Below are 18,089 nucleotides of genomic sequence, written 5' to 3'. Positions count from 1 at the left end.
TGTCCTATGTGGAGTCATGGCTTGTTGCTGCACTAGTCCACGAGAGGACGCTCCAAGTACGATGATGCCCCATTTGTGCCCGATAAAGCACGACTAGCGGTGAAGACGGAGGGACGCGGCCAAGCAGTAGCCAGGAGGATGTCTAGGGAGGTGCTGCTCCTACACCTGGAGGATCTGGCGTGCCGGAGTGCGGGCAGGCTGACGGAGGACCAGATGAAGGCAATGTGGCGTCTGCTGTGCCAGTATGTGGACATGGTCAGTCAGGGCGAGTGGGACATAGGACGCATGTCCTGTTGGCCAATGGAGAGCAGCTGGGGCCTGACGTATGACGCTCCTGAAAAACGTGCCACCTTTCAGTTTGGATTTTAGATGTTGATAAGGGGTAAGACCAAGGATTCTTGTATATTCCTTGGGTAAGACTGACGGGATGTCTAGTCTTGAGAGTGTGGGGCTGTGTTATGAAGAAGGTGGGGTTCAGTGAGAGACGTAGGTTAGTGGGGGTACGGGCCTAAAGCGACGCCACTGGTAGGCAAAAGATTTTGCCACGAAGATAGTGGGACGCGCGGGGGTGTTTGCACGGCAGCTGCCAAGCAATGAGACAAGGAGAGACAGCCGGACAGAGAGGAACGTGAGCTTCGCAGGGAGGCCTGGCTGCGGCGGAGAAGGCCTGTAGTGAGCTGAGGCAGCAAGCAGTGAACTCTGGAGAAGGCATGGGTGAGCTCTGAGAGGACTGCAGTGAGCTGAGAAGCCTGGATTCCGCAAGGAGGCCTCCACTGAGTTTTGAGAAGACTGCAGTGAGCTCTGGATACCTGTGTGAGCTCTGGAGAAGGCCTGGTAGATGCTCCATTCTGTCCTGTTAGTGTTACTCGTCCCCACCTTACCAGTGTGGTGTACTATACGTGCCCAGAAAGTGCCCTATCTGTCCCAGTAGTGATGTGGAAAACTCGTAAGTGTAGTGTACAGTGTATTACCGCCGTCGTGTGCAGGTGTAGTGGGGTGAAGTAGCTATCTTGGGCGCCGGTGACTGCGTGCATGAGGCACCTGCGTGTGCGTGTCTAGACTTAATAAAGTCCCTTTGCAGCCAGTGTGCCTGTGTCTGTCTATACTGCCGTATTTTCAGTATGCCCATTGAATCTCCTGCCTCCCGCACATCAAGTATAACCACCGAACCCACACTTGGTAAGTGAGGTACACGCACAGCCCCGTGTCTGGCGCCAGCTGTGCTGTGAGGGCCTCTGGTGTGGACTGTGGAGGTGCCTTGGAGCTGGGCCAGTATGGAAAAGAAGGGGGTGGGGGATTACGTAACAATATATACACATATATATATATATATATATATATATATATATATATATAGAGAGAGAGAGAGAGAGAGAGAGAGAGAGAGAGAGAGAGAGAAAGTGCCAAAGTGGCACTGGAAGCGTTGTTGAATGTTTACCTACGTATAGCTAATAATAGTCAGTGAGTGCATTTACAGTGGCGCAGAGTAAAAAGTGGGGAAAGGATTCATATAGTTATCTATTTCATGCTCGTGCTTTCCCTTGTTAGGTAGGTACATAAAAGGTATGTACAGTACCAAGGAGGTTAGAATGAAGACAGCAAGTGCCTATTCCGCTGTACTAAAGAAAAATTAAGCCAGTGGGCGGAGCTTACGATCACAACTTGCACCCAAAACATTGCCCTCCCTCCTGTGTTAAGCAATGGGAAATTGCCACTTTCTTTGTCATTACTGGAGGAAAACTAAAAAAGACCTAATGGTTTAACTTATGTAAACTACATGTAAACCTATTATTAACAGTGTCAATAAGAAATAACTACAGTATTGAAAGAAATTCAGCAGGACGTTTCCGGGAGAAATTATGGCAAAAAAATGTGCTTTTTTCTCGTTTATTGCATGACAAGGAACAAATAGTGAAGCAAAATTTCAGTGATTGATGTTCTTCCAATGCAGTGACACGAAATCACGCATCATTCTAAATAAGAGAGAGAGAGAGAGAGAGAGAGAGAGAGAGAGAGCATTGGACGTGTTAATTAAAAAAAATGCTATACCAAGAAAAATCAACCTCCAAGTCAACTCTTACCTGATACACAATTTATTTATATGCACATGTATACGTACATGTTTTATATCTACATGCACATGTATGTTTACATGTGTAGCCTACATGATCTTGTGCACTCATACGTTTGCCGCAAAAACAGCTTCCCACCTCTCACCCAAGTTCACCAAAGCTGGAAAACACTGTATTATCTCATTTGTATGTATGATTTATCGTCTAAATCTTCGTGCCACAGTATGCCATAGCTATTAAGAGTCTTTTAAGGTCATATATATGGTAGGTAGCCTCGAAACATGGACATGAGACAGAAAATAAGGAGCGTAACTCGGGCGCTCCCATGTATATTCAATAGGTGGTCGGCATTGTTTTGGGTGTAAAGCTACGGTTACACTAGCCACTGCTACCCCTGGACCCAGCCTGGCCTGGGACGGAGGCCAGCCTTATGCCTGGGTTTACAAGGTAGTGGTTACACACAACCCAGCCCCAGTCCTGGGCGCTCTTGATCTTGATACTTGGTGCGCCGATCTAAACAAAGCGTATCAGACCTCAAGATGGCTTCTCTAGGAGACTATAATATATGGCCTCTTGTGGCCACACAATGAACTTTTCAACAGAAGCCATGTTTAAAACCTTGCGCTGCGGCGTGTGTTTGTTTACATCTGAGGATTTCCCAGGTCAAGCGAGGGATGATGTTTTCTAATTGGTTTAAAGTGTGCAAGATCAAGGGCTTTGAAACAATATAAAGATCGACCTCCGCTCTTTACATGGGAGAAGATCTCCCTTAGCTGGAGAGGCTCTCACTGGATTTGATACAATCAGTCATGAATATAAAAACTTCTTTATAACTTCACAAATAAATTACGAGTTGTCTTTGGTAAAATGCAATGAAAGATTCACCCAAAGTTTTTCACTCTTATATTAGACAAAAGAAAGTAGTTTCTCCTTCAATTGGTCCACTTACACAAACTGATGGTACAGTGACGTGTGACAAGAGCATTATGTCTGAACTTTTGGCTAACTTTTCAGTCTACGTTGACACAGATCCAGCATCACCAGCACCTCATCAAATATTTCATTGTTCTTTTAATGATGTTCCTCTATCCTTATCTAATGTTGTTAAACATTTTTCAGATCTCAAGGTGGACTTAAGCATGGGCCCAGACAACGTCCATCCACTACTACTTCGTTCTTGTCCATCTCTTGCTGAACCTTTCTTTATATTGTTTACCCTCTCCTTGTCTAAAGGTGTTCTTCCCAAGACTTGGAAAAACTCCTCTATTGTTCCAATTTTCAAAAAGGGATCACTCTATACTCCACTAAATTACAGACCAGTTAGTCTTACCTCAGTATGTTGTAAAACCTTAGAACGGATTATATTATAAGTCTTTTCCATTACCTTGAAACTAACAATTTGCTGACACCAGACCAATTTGGATTTAGACAAGGGCGTACTGTAGGCGATCAGTTGCTGCTCATCTACAACAGTGTGACCTCATGGCTAGATACTAATAATGTTGGTGATGTTCTTTTCGATTTTGCTATAGCTTTCTATACAGTATGCCATAAAATTCTTATTACTAAGCATGGGCTATTTGGTTTGGGTGGCAGAGTAATTGGCTGGATTTCTGACTTTCTAGCCAAGAGTACCATGTGGGTTACAGTGGGAGGTGAGCGCAGTACCGCTAGACCTGTTTTGAGTGGGGTACCTCAGGGTTCTGTTTTGGGTTCTTTGTTGTTTCTCATTTGTGGAAATTACTTACCTGTGTCGATCCTTAACAATTGTAAATTATTTGCTGATGACTTAAAGATTTATCTCAGGTTAACATCTGATAATTCGCCATACTTGATCAGGAGTTTATTATCTTGCCAAAATAACATCAATAAGATCAGTTCAATTGCTGCCTCATGGGGACTGAAGCTTAATGCTGACAAGTGTGTCATCCTTAGGTTTCAACGTGTATCTGTTGATTGGAACGATGCTAGACATTTTAGTGTGTACAACATTAGTGGGGAACCTATCAAATTTGTTAACAGTCATAAAGATCTGGGTGTGGTGGTTGACACCTCTTTTAAATTCCATATTCACAATCGACAGATAGTGAACAAAGCAGCAGCTCTCTCTTCCAACCATCTTAAGCGCTGTGAGTACGGAACATCGGCCAGCCCATCAATCCGCTTAGTCCATCTCCTTTGGACAGATTCTAGTGAACGCAAATCCCCAATATAACCGGTGTTCCACACAGGAGAAGCAAATTCAAGAAGAGGGCGAAGATGACACACCAAAAGGGATTTCATAAACTTTTTAGATCTGCATAATGTTGATTTAAAATCTCTTGACTTATATTCAGTAAAAGGAAGAGTTCTCATAGCAGATTTGCTGAAATGTTGGAAAATTTTTCATGAGAAATGTTGAATCAAACCTAGTGTAATATTCATTCTGCCACCAACAATAGAGTGAGTTACGATCGCGGTTGTGGAAGCTTTGCGTAAGGACCTTGGGAGTGGTGTCCCTGCTGCTTGGGCGGCGGATTTTGTAACAAGGTTATTATTTCAAATCTTGCAGTGGCACATAAATCAGTTCTTCAAATTGCTGTATTCAATTGCTATTTCATATACATTAATTGGCGTGCCAGCAGGTTTGTGGTATTTCCCTATCTCTGGTTGAACCCTACCTCATATTGCCTTACTATGCCATAGTAAACTGGCAGGTGAGTAAACTCTCCTCTCTCTCTCTCTCTCTCTCTCTCTCTCTCTCTCTCTCTCTGTTTTATTTAGCATGATGAGTGATTTCGTGTCACTGTGCGTTGGAAAAGCATCAATCACTGGAATTCTACTTCACTGTTTCTTCCTTGTCATCCAATAAACGAGAAAAAGCCATCTTTTTTGCCATATCTCCAGGAAACATCCTGCTGTATTTCTTTCAATATTGTAGTTATTTCGTATTAACACCATTAATAATAGATATACATGACATATTGAGGAAACTATAATGTGGCTTGCATTAGTTAAGCCATCAATTCTTTCTTAGTTTTCCTCTAGTAATGAAAAAGAAAGTGGCAATTTCCCATTGCTTAACACGGGAGAGGGCGCTTGCCGTTTTCTTCAATCAATTAAATCTCCTTGCTATGTACTAATAACTTTTCTTTCATCTTTTATTGGAAAGTTTCCTTTCACTGCTAGTTAAACTAGTATTACATTCTTAATTCTGGTAATGTTTTTGAGTTGAAGTGACGATATCAACATTTATTTGAAGGATACAGTGTAATGATGATAAGGAACCAAGAACTCAGTTGGTCGGGTGCCCGGGTTGTGTTTACACAGCGGCGTGATGGACCTGTGGCGGCTGGCGGCGTGAGGTGGACTAATAGGCTGTATTTTTCTAGCATTGAGGCACCATGGCTGCAGGACCTATTGCCGAACGTAATCAAGGTACGGAGAACGTATAATGCCACCTGGATGACTGTTGTGGTATATATAGTCATAGATCTTCAGTGATTTTTTCTTCATCAATAAACGTTTTGGTAAAAACGTTTTTATTATGTTATAGATTTCCTTGGTTGAGACGTTTATTTGATCAAAATTGGGCACTGTCCTAATACAGACGTCCTTCCAGCTGTCCTCGATTCCCGGCTCCTACTTCGCAGCTCTTTCACTCAGCAATTGCGATGTTGGGAATGAAAATATGACAACCCTAACTTTGACTACCTAACCTAGCTAGCATAATCTAAACACGCTATTGGTCAGAAGGACTCAGAGGAAGACGCATCAGCGGTGCGTGTCGCCTCAACTAAGTTAGGTTAAAGTTATGGTTAGGTTAGTCGGCACTGTCCCCAAGAAACCGTCCCGCGCGCTCGCCTTTATTCCCGGCTTCTACTTCACAGCTCCTCCACCCAGCTGATTTGACGTCAAATATATATGACGCCACGCTATTGGTCAAGGAGAGAGAGAAAATATGAAAACCGAATAAGGAGAGAGAGAGAATATGAAAACCGAATAAGGAGAGAGAATATGAAAACTAATAAGGAGAGAGAGAGAGAATAAGATAACAAATAAGGAGAGAAAGAGAGAAATATGGTAATGAATAAGGCAGTGTTTCTCAACCTTTTACCCTTGCGTAACCCTTAAAATACATGACGTCTTAAGGAACCCCTGCATAAAAAACAAAATGATATCATATATTTCTCATTTTATGTGACGTTAAATCAGCTGGGTGGAAGAGCTGCGAAAGGGGAGCCGGGAATCGAGGCGAGTGTGCAGGACCGTTTCTCGGGGACAGTGCTGGTTAGTCTTGGTGGACAATTTGCAGTTTCACCTAACCAACAAGTTTCTGATTTACCCAACCAATGAGTTTCTGATGTGGCTTATGTGTTTCTGTTGAGATATGTAGTGTACTGATTGATGGTTTACATCATCTCCGTCGTAAATGCATACTTTTCAAGTAATAATTTTTGAACTTATGATGCCTACATCTCTTCCCCAGTGATCTTGGGGGACCTCTGGGAAATCGGAGTTTTTGGGGGAGGGATCATTAAATTAAAACTAAGCAACGTGTGTTGCAAAACAGGTAGAAAATCACAGAGAATTTATGAAAATACATAAATTACACCTTTAGTGGCAGCTGAGGCAAATGTTACTGTTATTATTGAGCAGCGTTGCCAACAATTTGCTGCATATTGTATATAGCTTAAAATTAGGTTTAGTTAGTAACCAGTCTTTTGTTGTAAATATATCATGGTATTACTTTTTTAGAAATGATTCACCCTCAGGAATCTCCAAGCATGGGGACAACATTAAAGTGGGTAAAGTTTTTAAAGACCATCCTAATACCATAGCAGTTTTTCTTCCACTTGTTTCTACTTATGTTATTGTGGTTTATAGACCCCCCATTTGAACTAGTATCTTATTTATCCTCCTTTTGTGCTGATAAAAATGTGGTGCTGATGGGTGACTTCAATTTACAATCAATTAATTGGTCTGGTCCTGTTCCAGTTAGCTCCTTAAAAAGTCATTTATTTGTCAAACTTTTTGTTTCCCTTGGCCTCACACGATGGGTTAAATTTCCTACTTTTCTTAGTTCTGGTAACATTCTTGACTTTGTTCTTACTTCTGAGCATGATCGTGTATCTAGACTTGACAGCATCGCTCCGCCTCCAGGCTGTGGCCATGTAGGTATTCTTTTTACACTAACATTTTCATCTACCTCCTCTTCTGTTATCCCTTCTGATCGTTTTGACTGGTTTCACTGCAATTTTCCCCAGTTGCAATATTATTTGTCTGGTATTGACTGGGATTCCTTATTTAGTGGTCACAATGTAGAACAGTGTTACACAAAGTTTACTGAGATTCTAATGAATGCCTTCACTGTGTTTGTTCCAGTCCAGTCAAATTTTGATAGATCTAGAAGACCACCTTGGGCCAGTTCTATATCTAAAGACCTCCAGAGGAGACGGGGAGTAGCTTGGCACAACTACAAGCTTTTAAGAAGCTCTCATGGTCGACATTCCCTTTAACTGTGAAAAGCTGGTTTCTTTTTAGGAATCTGAATATTCAACATAAAAATGATGTTAACCTTGCAATTATTAATTATGAGCGTTCCTTAGCTGCCTCTGGTGATACCCGGAGGTTTCACGGTTACTTAACCCGTCCAGCCCCGCTGACGGCTGAGAGCTGTCGCGTATGTGTGTAACGCTCAGTCCCATTGACGGCTCTCAGCCGTCGCAAGTTCTCTACCCTGTATCTTTGTACATAATCGTCTTAGGTTTGTAATCTTCACACACGTTATGAGTCAACATACGGGGCAAGTTTACACTTCTTGGCAAGTTACCTACAAGTCCTCACTTGTCACTCACAGCAGGAAATATTCGCGCGCTGACTGTTCAGGCTTTGTATTGGATGCGAATAGACATGGCTGACTTCCCGCGCCGCCTGAGGCAGGAGAAGAGAATTCTTTCTCTTGCTGAGGCAATAGCTATGGTGTTAGAGTCAGATGAGTACATCGACAGTAACTCAGATGACTCTTCTGGGGAGGAATATGTCCCTACAGTAGAGGATCTAGAAGAAATTGAGCCTCCAATTTTACCATCATCCCGACGTGGTTCCGGTGTGAGTGCACGCTCATACCCTTGATCACCACCTCCACCATCATTACAACTACCCTCAGATGATGATGCTGATGGCTGATGGCGATGACGAAGATGATGAGCTTCCTTTATTTGTTGGGGCTGCAGAAATGAGGGAAGAAGAGAGGACTTGACAGTGAAGTGTGTGGTGATGAGGCTAAGACATTGCCGATGCCTCGATTGCCTTCTCCAACATTACCTCCCGTCTCTCCTTTGAAAAACACTTTCAAAATCTACCAAGAACAAAGAGCTTCGCAGGAAAATGGTAATGATGAAGAGATATAGTATGCAGCTAAGCCCGTATCAACATTGATTAGACGCCGTCTCTATAGTCAAGAAATGACACATCATGACTTCCTTCATGAATCAACATAACTACATGTTGCTAAAACAACTGATGCTCTATTCAGGAACATTCTAACAAAGCAATAATATATAATATGCGTAAACCACTGCCTGATGTGTGATACTGAAGGACGGGCAACGCTGCACCTCCCTCCCTGCCACGGGCTGGATGACTCGCGGAGCATAACCCTCTCTACTGAGTGCTAAATGGCTATAGTGAGTGGTTTCATGTACTTCAGGTGTTATAACTTTGGGTTTCCAATAGATTTCCGGAATTTTTTTATTTTTCAAAAAATTTGGCGGGTCTGGGTGTTACCTCATCCCACAACTTTGGCGGGGCTTGACGGGTTAAGGAAGAAGATCAATCCCCGTACAGTGAACCCTCTCCTGGTTGATGGGTCTTGGATAGAGGACTGTAATAGTATGACAGATTGCTTGGTACGGTGTTTCTCATCGGTGTTTGTCTGAGGTTCACTGCCAGATCCTCACCCCGATCAAGTAGCCGACTCTTTTTGTTTTCAAGGAATTCACAGTGATGTTATGGTGGCTTTAAATAAGATTAAATTATCTCCTAGTTGTGGTCCTGATGGCCTCCCCTGTATTGTGTTCAGAAAGTGTGCCCCTGCCTTATGCTATCCTTTGTATCTAATCTTTTGCAAAAGTGTTTCTTCTATGAAGGTTCCCTCTGTCTGAAAATTTGGTGTTATGCCTCTTTTAACATGTTAACCGCGTTTGGCAACTCAGCACACTTGCTCGCACCATGTAACCTTCATTACCCGACCACTCCAGTGTCCGTTGGACTTTTGCATAGAGAAGAGGTATTTATCATTGTGAGAGCGTACCCTGTAGTATAGTGCGTAAAAATCCATGGTACAAATATATACCGAATCGCGGACCAGTAGTTTTTTTTCCCTTTTATCGCATATTGGTACACCAGTGCGCCAGGCATAGGCTATGGCATAGGATGATATATCCACCTATTGCAATGAATGTGAGGGTCAACCACACCTTTGCATTTCATGTTTCAACGAAAAATATGACTCGTGTAATTAGTGATCAACATTATGATGATCTAATATTCCATTATTTTCTTACATTGATTATATTTTTGAAGTAATATGTCACCAAACATTACTTGTATTTCAGAAGTCTATTTTTTTCTTTCAACAAATAAAATTATTGTCTTATCATTTTTATCTTATTTTCCAGTGCCATAGCAATGCATCTGCAGTCATAATAAATACAAATTTGTACACAATTTATTTACATAGTCATGTTTGTAATTGTTTGTGGAAAGTGATATTCAGGCCTCAGATGTACCAATATGCAACAACTGAAACGTCTGCTTGGTACATGGGTGGCCCGATACGCGGTTAGTGTGTTAAAGGGGGCTCACATTCCAGTCCTTCAAACAACAGGCCTATAAGTCTAACCTCTGTCTATTCTAAAACTCTTGAAAGGCTCATTACCTCTCAACTTTATGGTTACCTGGACAGTAATAACTTGTTCTCTGTATCTCAATTAGGTTTCCGTTCTGGATTTTCTGTTTCTGATCAACTTCTCCTTACCTATGATAAAGTTAGTTTTCATCTTGACCAAGGCTTGGATGTGGATGTTCTACTTTTTGACTACAGTAAGGCCTTTGAGGTTGTGAACCACCAAATCTTATTATCAAAATTATTTCAAATTGGTATCAGAAATCTACTGCTTGGCTGGATCTGTGATTTTCTTACTAGTCAGAAAATGAAAGTTGTTCATCACTCCTCTAGTCATGTATCTGATGTTCGTAGTGGTGTTCCTCAGGGCTCAGTCCTTGGTCCCATATTGTTTTTAATCTATATTAACCATGTCACCGCTCATCTTAATTACAAATCAGTTTTGTTTGCTGATGATCTCAAACTCGATCTTGCCGTTCTGTCAAAGAAATCAAGTGCTTGTGATGCTATTATGCCCTTACAAAATGATGTCTCATTGCTATACCAAAGAAGTCTATCTTGGGGTCTTTCTTTTTCCATCAACAAATGTGCTTGTATATATTTCTCAAGACACATTCCAGCTTCTCACCATGTCTACCTCCTAGGAAATCACCCTATTCCTCACAAAGATTCTGTTCGAGACCTTGGCATTCTAGTCGACCCAATACTGAAATTCCACCTTAACATCCGTGAAATTTGCTGCAAAGCTAATGGTGTTGCCAGCAACATTCTTAGAGGCACCTTATGCAGATCACCTTCTTTCATGTATCAGATTTTTGTCACACATGTTTGGCCAATTAATGACTTTGGTAGTGTTGTTTGGAATACTGGCTTCCTGGGTGATGTTCACATACTGGAATCTGTTCAGAAAAGGTGGACTAAAAAAGTTGAAGGTTTTGGTGACCTACCAAACTCAGAAAGATTATCTAGACTGAAATTGTTTTCTATTAAGGGTAGATTGCTGAGAGATGATTTGATTCAAATGTGGAAGATTGAATGGTTTGAGTCCTCAACTAAATGGTCTATTTTCTAGAGCCACTTTGAGTAGAACAAGGGGCCACAGTTTGAAGATCTTAATGCCTCATCACTCCACTGACGTTAGAAGTCTTTTCTTCTCATTATGGGTCATCAACATCTGGAATTCTCTACCTGAAATAGTTGTGTCAGCTCAATCTTTCCAGTCCTTCAAACATTTGCTTGAACAATTCCTGGGTCATTGTCTTTATGAGTATTGTTAGCTAGGTCTTTTTGTGAGTTATGTTCTGCATCTAAAATTAGCCAACCATCCTGCAGTCCTCCAGCGGTACACTAATATTTTTGGTTGGAAGATGCAGATGAGACTGATGAGGGATCAAGACCTTCATCTTGGTAAGAAATCTTGGTAAGGGGGCAGGTCTGGGGGGCACAGCCCGCCCTGCTAGTCTAGAGTGAATCGTTGACAATGCTGCTCAAGAGTAACACAGCAATGCTCACCTTAGCTACCACCACTGCCTCCGTCAAAGGTGTAGTTTAAGTATTTTCATAGATTTTTTGGGTTTTTAGACCTGTTTTGCAATGCATTACTCAATTTAATGCTTCCCCAGGTCCCCCAAGATCATTAGGGAGGAGAGGTAGGCATAGGTTGAAAAGTCATAACTTGAAAACTATGCATTTGTGACAGAAGTGATGTAAAACATCAATCAGTTCACTATTTATATCTCACCAGAAACACACAAACCACATCAGAAAATCATTGGTTGGGTGAAACTGAAAATTGACCGTCATGGTTATGAAATTTTCATTCACACATCCCGTCAGCTGATTGAAAGAGCTGCAAATGGGGGACTGGGAAATGAGGACAGCTTGAGGGATGTCTATGTACATTAGGACAGTGCCCGAAATTGTATTCATTTTTTCTTGATTGTGTATGTGATTTTTCTGTTTGTGTCACCAATAAATGCTTTGGAATCCAGTTATTCTATTTATTTCTTGGCTATGCTATTCTATTGGTAAAATATCATTTGCGACTGCAGTAAATTTGCAATTTTAACTAATACTCTCTCCTTTGATCCCAACTAACTTAGTGGACCTCACAGTAAGGTAAATTAACCTGACTTAATATTTTATTACCTATTCAGAGTGCCTCAATTCTTCTCCTCATCCCACCGCATAAGGTAAACTGGAGAATATGGAGGTGACCTTAAAAGGCATTATCAGAGATGGATAGTTAGTTTAAAGTTTCACCCAACCAATGATTTTCAGATTTGGCTTTTTTTTTTTGGTGAGATGTAGTGAATTGATTGACAAGATTTCTGTTGGACATAATTTTGAAGTTATGATAGAGAAAACAAGGGAAAATATTGTTTTTCCTGAGCTTTCTGCTTTCTTCTTTGACAATACAACCTTTTCTTTCTCACTTTCCTGATATGTTCTTGTCAGCTGCAACACATTTATTGACTGTTTTTGCAACACCACTACAAACTATTTCACACTGGCACTGTACTAATATAGTGATCCCTCCAGCTCACCTCGTTTGCCAATTCCCTTTTCAGCTCTTTCACTTGGTTGACTTGACGTGGGAATGAAAATATGATAACCAAAACTAACCTAACCTAACACTAACTTAAATCTAACCTAGCTAACATAACTTAGTTGAAGTGACACACACTGCTGATGCATCCTCCTCAGAACCCTTTTGACCTTTAGCGTGGTTAGGCTATGCTAGCTAGGTTAGGTTACTATTCGGGTTAGGTTAGGTTAGGTTAGGTTAGATTTAGCAATGTTTTCCATTCCTATGTCATGTCAACCAAATGAAAGAGCTGCTAAGGGGGAGCTGGGAAACGAGGTGAGCTGGAGGGATAGTGCCCTCACACCTTGGGTTTTGTGGGAGTTTTAGTAAAAATGTGTCTGCTATTGGGTCATTCCATCGTAAGGAATGTTACATTTGGAGACACCTTAATGAACTACTCTCGAGTTGTATTACTAAAAGTGTGCAAGATATATGAATGGATATTTTATGCTATGTTACCAATACTTCAGTCTACCTCATGCCACAGTCAGCTTATTTATTTGTTTTGATTTAGATTTTACATATATACAATGATACCTTGAGATACGAGTTTAATTCGTATCACAAAACAATTTTTCCTTTAGAAATGCACTGAAATGCCATTAATCCGTTCCAGCTTATCCAAAAAGAGCACCCCTGTATTTTCTTTTATGTGTTTTAAGGTAAGGAAAAGGGATGTATAAATAGTAATTATTGCACAGAAATGTAATAAAACAGCAAAAGATAATATAAATAGATAAACTACTCTTATAAAGTATATTTATCTGGGAGAGTGCATTCCAAGGGACATTACCCTACCACATCCCCACCCTCACTTGGGACTGTCGATCAGATGGAGTGTATAAATATAGCCACCCACAGAAGACTGGCTGCTCTAATAATCACAGAATAGCTTGTTGACGATCCTATAAACATTATTCATTGAGTGAATGAAGTTTTACGTAGGAGAGAGAGAGAGAGAGAGAGAGAGAGAGAGAGAGAGAGAGAGAGAGAGAGAGAGAGGTGGGGGGAAATAGAGACCGCACTGCCGTAGCCATAGAGGTTTGTTTACATTGTTGTGATAAGTGTCGGTGGAGGAGGTAGGCAGAGAACCTGCAACTCATCATATTTGTTCTGTGAGAAGACATACTTAGAGAATTCTTTATTTGCAAATGCTGCCTTGAAAAGAAAGGAAAAAAAAAACTCAGATTGTAACACTTGCCTTGCAGATTTTGTGTCCTCCCCTCTAATGTTTCTTTGCTCCTCAGATGCCACAATATATGTTGGTGGACTGGATGACAAGGTGTCTGAAGGACTACTGTGGGAGCTGTTTGTGCAGGCGGGGCCAGTGGTCAATGTACACATGCCTAAGGATCGAGTTACCCAGCAGCACCAGGGATATGGCTTTGTTGAATTCATGGGTGAGGAGGATGCAGACTATGCCATCAAGATAATGAACATGATAAAGGTAATTGTTTGCAAGAGGAGTGTGTGATTAACTGCATTAGGAAAAATAACCACCACTGGGGTATACATATTTTTTTTATTGAAAAAAAATTATCCCCATTTCGGAAAAGCCCAACACTACTGTCTTTATTGCATGGCACTCTAAACAGTGCTAATTTAGGCTAATTGAGTAGCTGTTTTAGATGATAATTGAAAAAAAGTTGATATGTATTATTTCCACTTTATGCTCAACTGTAGTATGTCTTATTCACTCAAGCCCATTATGAAATTTCTGAAGTTGTTATTACTGCAATATCAATCCTTTATTGGGCTGTCTTTGAGAAGCTGGTTCATAATCATGTAGACTGTAGAGGAAGGGATGGAGCAATGATTAGTGATTACAAGGGTAGCAGTATGACCAACACTGTTTCTCTTTCCAGCTGTTTGGAAAACCTATACGAGTGAACAAAGCATCAGCCCACCAGAAGAACCTTGATGTGGGTGCCAACATATTCATTGGCAACCTGGATCCAGAGGTGGATGAAAAGTTGCTATATGATACCTTCTCTGCCTTCGGTGTCATTCTTCAGACTCCCAAGGTAAGATGGAGGATGTGCAGCAAGTGAATGTGTAGATAGAATTAAAGATAGTTAGCTAGTTTCGTTTAGTTGTGGAGTTTGCCCCTGTGCTTCTCATGTTTTGAAAATTGACTGGATTATACTGCATTCTTTTGGTTCTAAGTTCTTAGTTTAATTGTATATCTTAGTACAGAAAGAATAGTTTGATGCCCCTTCCCCCTGCTCTCTCTCTCTCTCTCTCTCTCTCTCTCTCTCTCTCTCTCTCTCTCTCTCTCTCTCTCTCTCTCTCTCTCTCTCTCTCTCTCTCTCTCTCTCTCTCTCTCTCTCTCTCTCTCTCTCTCTCTCTCTCTCTCTCTCTCTCTCTCTCTCTCTCTCTCTCTCTCTCTCTCTCTCTCTCTCTCTCTCTCTCTCTCTCTCTCTCTCGTGTGTGTGTGTCTCCAGGTTGTATTAGTTGCATTCTGCCTCCAAAGTAATCTGTGTTTGGGACAATGCATCAAAATAGGCAGGGAGTTCTTTGTTTCTTCAGTTCTTGACAAGACTTGAATGAAAACTTGGATAAAGAAGCTGTCTGAGTATTGCTTGAAAACTATAAGAAGGAAAATTGTTGACAGTAAAAAATGAAGAAGACATTACTGCTGATATTATGATTTCTCAGACAATCCTAGTTTGTCTAGGTGAAGTTCTTTGGTGCTTTTCAGCATTTTATTCTTTGGTGGTTGGCCAGGGTTCTTGTTGCCAGCTGCATCCATAAGTGTAAAGGTTTTTACAACAAATGCATATTCTCCACAGCTTTATGTTGACAACCAGTTTTCAACATTTTGTTGCTCTGGGTAATAGTTTTCTCAAGTTTTTAAACAATTTTAGTTCAATTATACTGCTTATCAAAATCATTGATTATGCAAATTGTAAAATACATGACAATTTTCTTGATATGAGAGATAAACCCAGATGTTTGCAGCAAGTTGTCTGTCCATTTCCAGACTGACACAGCAGAAATTTGTTGCTGCAGCTTGTGAAAAGCAATGTCATTTCATGCTTGCAAGCAAAAATCTTTTAAATGTGGAAAGTTTTTCAATTGTGCTACTTCTTGAGATATTTCTGCAAAGAATACCCATGACATTCTTGATTTTGCATTCTGTCAGTGCAGCAAATATTTGTTTTTATGAATAATACCACCTTTTTTTCACCATGTCACTTAACCTGGAGAGGTAGGGTAAGAAAAGTTAAAAAACAATATTTTTCTTCACAGATTATGAGAGATCCAGATACGGGGAACTCAAAAGGATATGCATTCATTAACTTTGCTTCTTTTGAAGCATCAGATGCTGCTATTGAAGCTATGAATGGACAGTATCTCTGCAACAGGTCCATTAGCATCTCATATGCTTTTAAGAAAGACAGCAAAGGTGAACGCCATGGAACTGCAGCTGAGCGTCTGCTTGCTGCCCAGAATCCCCTGTCCCAGGCTGATAAGCCTCACCAGTTGTTTGCAGATGCTCCTCCCCCTCCCACCCAGTCAGCACCTCCTCCTCCTGCCCCACCTCCTCCCCCAGCATCAGCTGGGGTTACACCCAATGCCCACCCAGGCATGTCTGTGCCACCTCCTGGCTTACTGGTTCCTCCTCCACCACCAGTTCCTCCTCCTCCTGGCACCACTTCATCCATGCCTCCCCTTCCCAGTGCTCCACCCACAACATCTGTCCCTCCACCTCCAGGTTCTGCTCCTCCTCTTCCTCCTATTCCTCCTCCACCTTCCAAGCCTCCTCTTCCAGGTCAGCCACCTCTGCCTCCATCAGGACCCCCAGGACCTCCCTCAGGGCCTAACAATCCTCCGAACCAAGGGCCATATGGCCAGTATCCTCAGCGTATGCCTCCACCCCCATGGCAAGGTGGACCAGGCATGCCACCTCCCCCTGGTATGCCTCCTCCTCGTTCTGGCCCCCCAGGTATGCCTCCCCCACCCGGGATGAGGCCTCCTCCTCCAGGATGGAGACCCCCTCATCCTGGAGGACCTCCAGGGAGGCCCCCATTTGGAAGGCCTCCTTACCCTCCACGTGGGCCTCCGGGACCCCCTCCTATGCCAGGCATGGGGCCAGCCATGCGGGGTGGAGGACCACCCCTCCCTCCAGGACCTCCTCCTTCAGGTGGTCCTGGAGGACCCATGCCACCAGGGCCTCCACCAAGGGGCATGAGACCACCTCCACCTGGAGTGTCTGTCCCTAACACTCAGAGTGGACCTCCTCCTCCTGGTATGGCACCACCTCCTCCTCCTCCACGTCCTCCTCTTCCTCCTCCACCTCCGGGAGGAGAAAAGTAACACTGAATGGAAAGCACTGCTGTTTTGGATATATTCATTATTCAACATAGGCTCTTCTGTTCACGTCAGATGGGACCCAAATCGTTGTTGCTCTTGTGATGAGTGACATGAACTGTGCACAGAACTTCATGTTTGTGATTAAGGCATTGTCAATTACAGTTTTCACAGTATACTTGGCTGTTTTCTTATCTTTACAGATAATTTTAAGTGGCATGTCTTTTAAGAGTATGAGGGTGTGCTACTGTTACCATCTTGAGAATAAGGTGTACTGAGTTTGGCTCTTTTAGAGTATTTGCTCTCCAGGAATGTCAGGCTGTTAAAGGTAATAGTGAAAAGTTTCTCGGGAAATTTACTGTGTAACTTACAGATATACTTTCGGAGGAAACAACTTCAAAATATTTTTTGAAATATGTCATTATCAACATGAACTTATTTGAAAATTAGTTATGAATTTGTTTAAAAGATAATTAAGCCATCTCCTTTTCACACCACTACAAACATTGCTTGAATGCATTTTGTCTCACACTCTGGTAGATAAGACAAGATCCATTTTGGAATGAGCTTATCTGTGTTCTTGAAGACTTGCAGGTTAAATTGTATCTGTGACAGTCTTGGTATACTTATGTATGACTCATACATAAGTATGATAGTTCATACATAAGTATGAACTGTGGATATTTTGTATACTAACGAGTAGCCAAGAATGTTGTATGATGAATAAAGATGGCATTGATTCTGCTGAAAAAAATATTCAAAATTTTACATGTAAGGTGGCTACAGAAGGGAAGGCAATCGTTAGGCGATGAGAGAGCATCTTGGCGTCAAGTGTGTGCCACCTTTATGGAGTGAAGGATTGGCGCCCTTCGGCCTGTTGGCTAGGCAGTCATTAAGTTCCTAGTGGGTGATTGGCTGTAGTATCATGAACTCTTGTAGCAGATAATGGTGCTATCAGATAAATAAAGAACGTAGATGAGGAAACTGACCACTCGGGCATGCGACATCTCTAAATCGCGTGAGGACGATGGCTGTGCATCTTATCAAGTGCTCATTCTTAAACTGAATACCTTCCATCTTTCATTGTCACGACACTATGGAATACCATCTCAAAAGTTTTGACGTTTTATCTCTACTACTTCATTTGGCTACAGTGGATAGATACCAGTTTCTGAAGGAAGTATTCATTATTCCGATAATAAGATTCCGCATTATTAATGGGAAAACA

The 18,089-nt window shown here is 41.8% G+C and overlaps 1 protein-coding gene across 1 annotated transcript; it reads left to right on the top strand.

Annotated features, from left to right (window-relative positions):
* Nucleotides 1-5,332: 5,332 nt before the first annotated feature.
* Nucleotides 5,333-17,039, top strand: LOC123505404 (splicing factor 3B subunit 4-like). Its single transcript, XM_045256637.1, has 4 exons — nt 5,333-5,489; nt 13,795-13,994; nt 14,413-14,571; nt 15,800-17,039. Exons 1-4 carry the CDS (start codon nt 5,456-5,458, stop codon nt 16,865-16,867), a joined length of 1,461 nt encoding a protein of 486 aa, XP_045112572.1. The 5' UTR covers nt 5,333-5,455; the 3' UTR covers nt 16,868-17,039.
* The last annotated feature ends 1,050 nt before the right edge of the window (nt 17,040-18,089 follow it).

The sequence above is a fragment of the Portunus trituberculatus genome, chromosome 18, assembly GCF_017591435.1.
Source record: "Portunus trituberculatus isolate SZX2019 chromosome 18, ASM1759143v1, whole genome shotgun sequence".
NCBI classification, from domain to species: Eukaryota; Metazoa; Arthropoda; class Malacostraca; order Decapoda; family Portunidae; genus Portunus; species Portunus trituberculatus.
This window is presented reverse-complemented; position numbering and strand designations above follow the sequence as displayed.

What these genes read in the sequence shown, in the direction of transcription:
- LOC123505404 (XM_045256637.1), top strand. Translation starts at nt 5,456, where the DNA reads ATGGCTGCAGGACCTATTGCCGAACGTAATCAAG. An exon ending in TATTGCCGAACGTAATCAAG is followed by an intron (nt 5,490 to 13,794) that starts GTACGGAGAACG and finishes TTTGCTCCTCAG; the next exon opens with ATGCCACAATATATGTTGGT. An exon ending in TCATTCTTCAGACTCCCAAG is followed by an intron (nt 14,572 to 15,799) that starts GTAAGATGGAGG and finishes TTTTCTTCACAG; the next exon opens with ATTATGAGAGATCCAGATAC.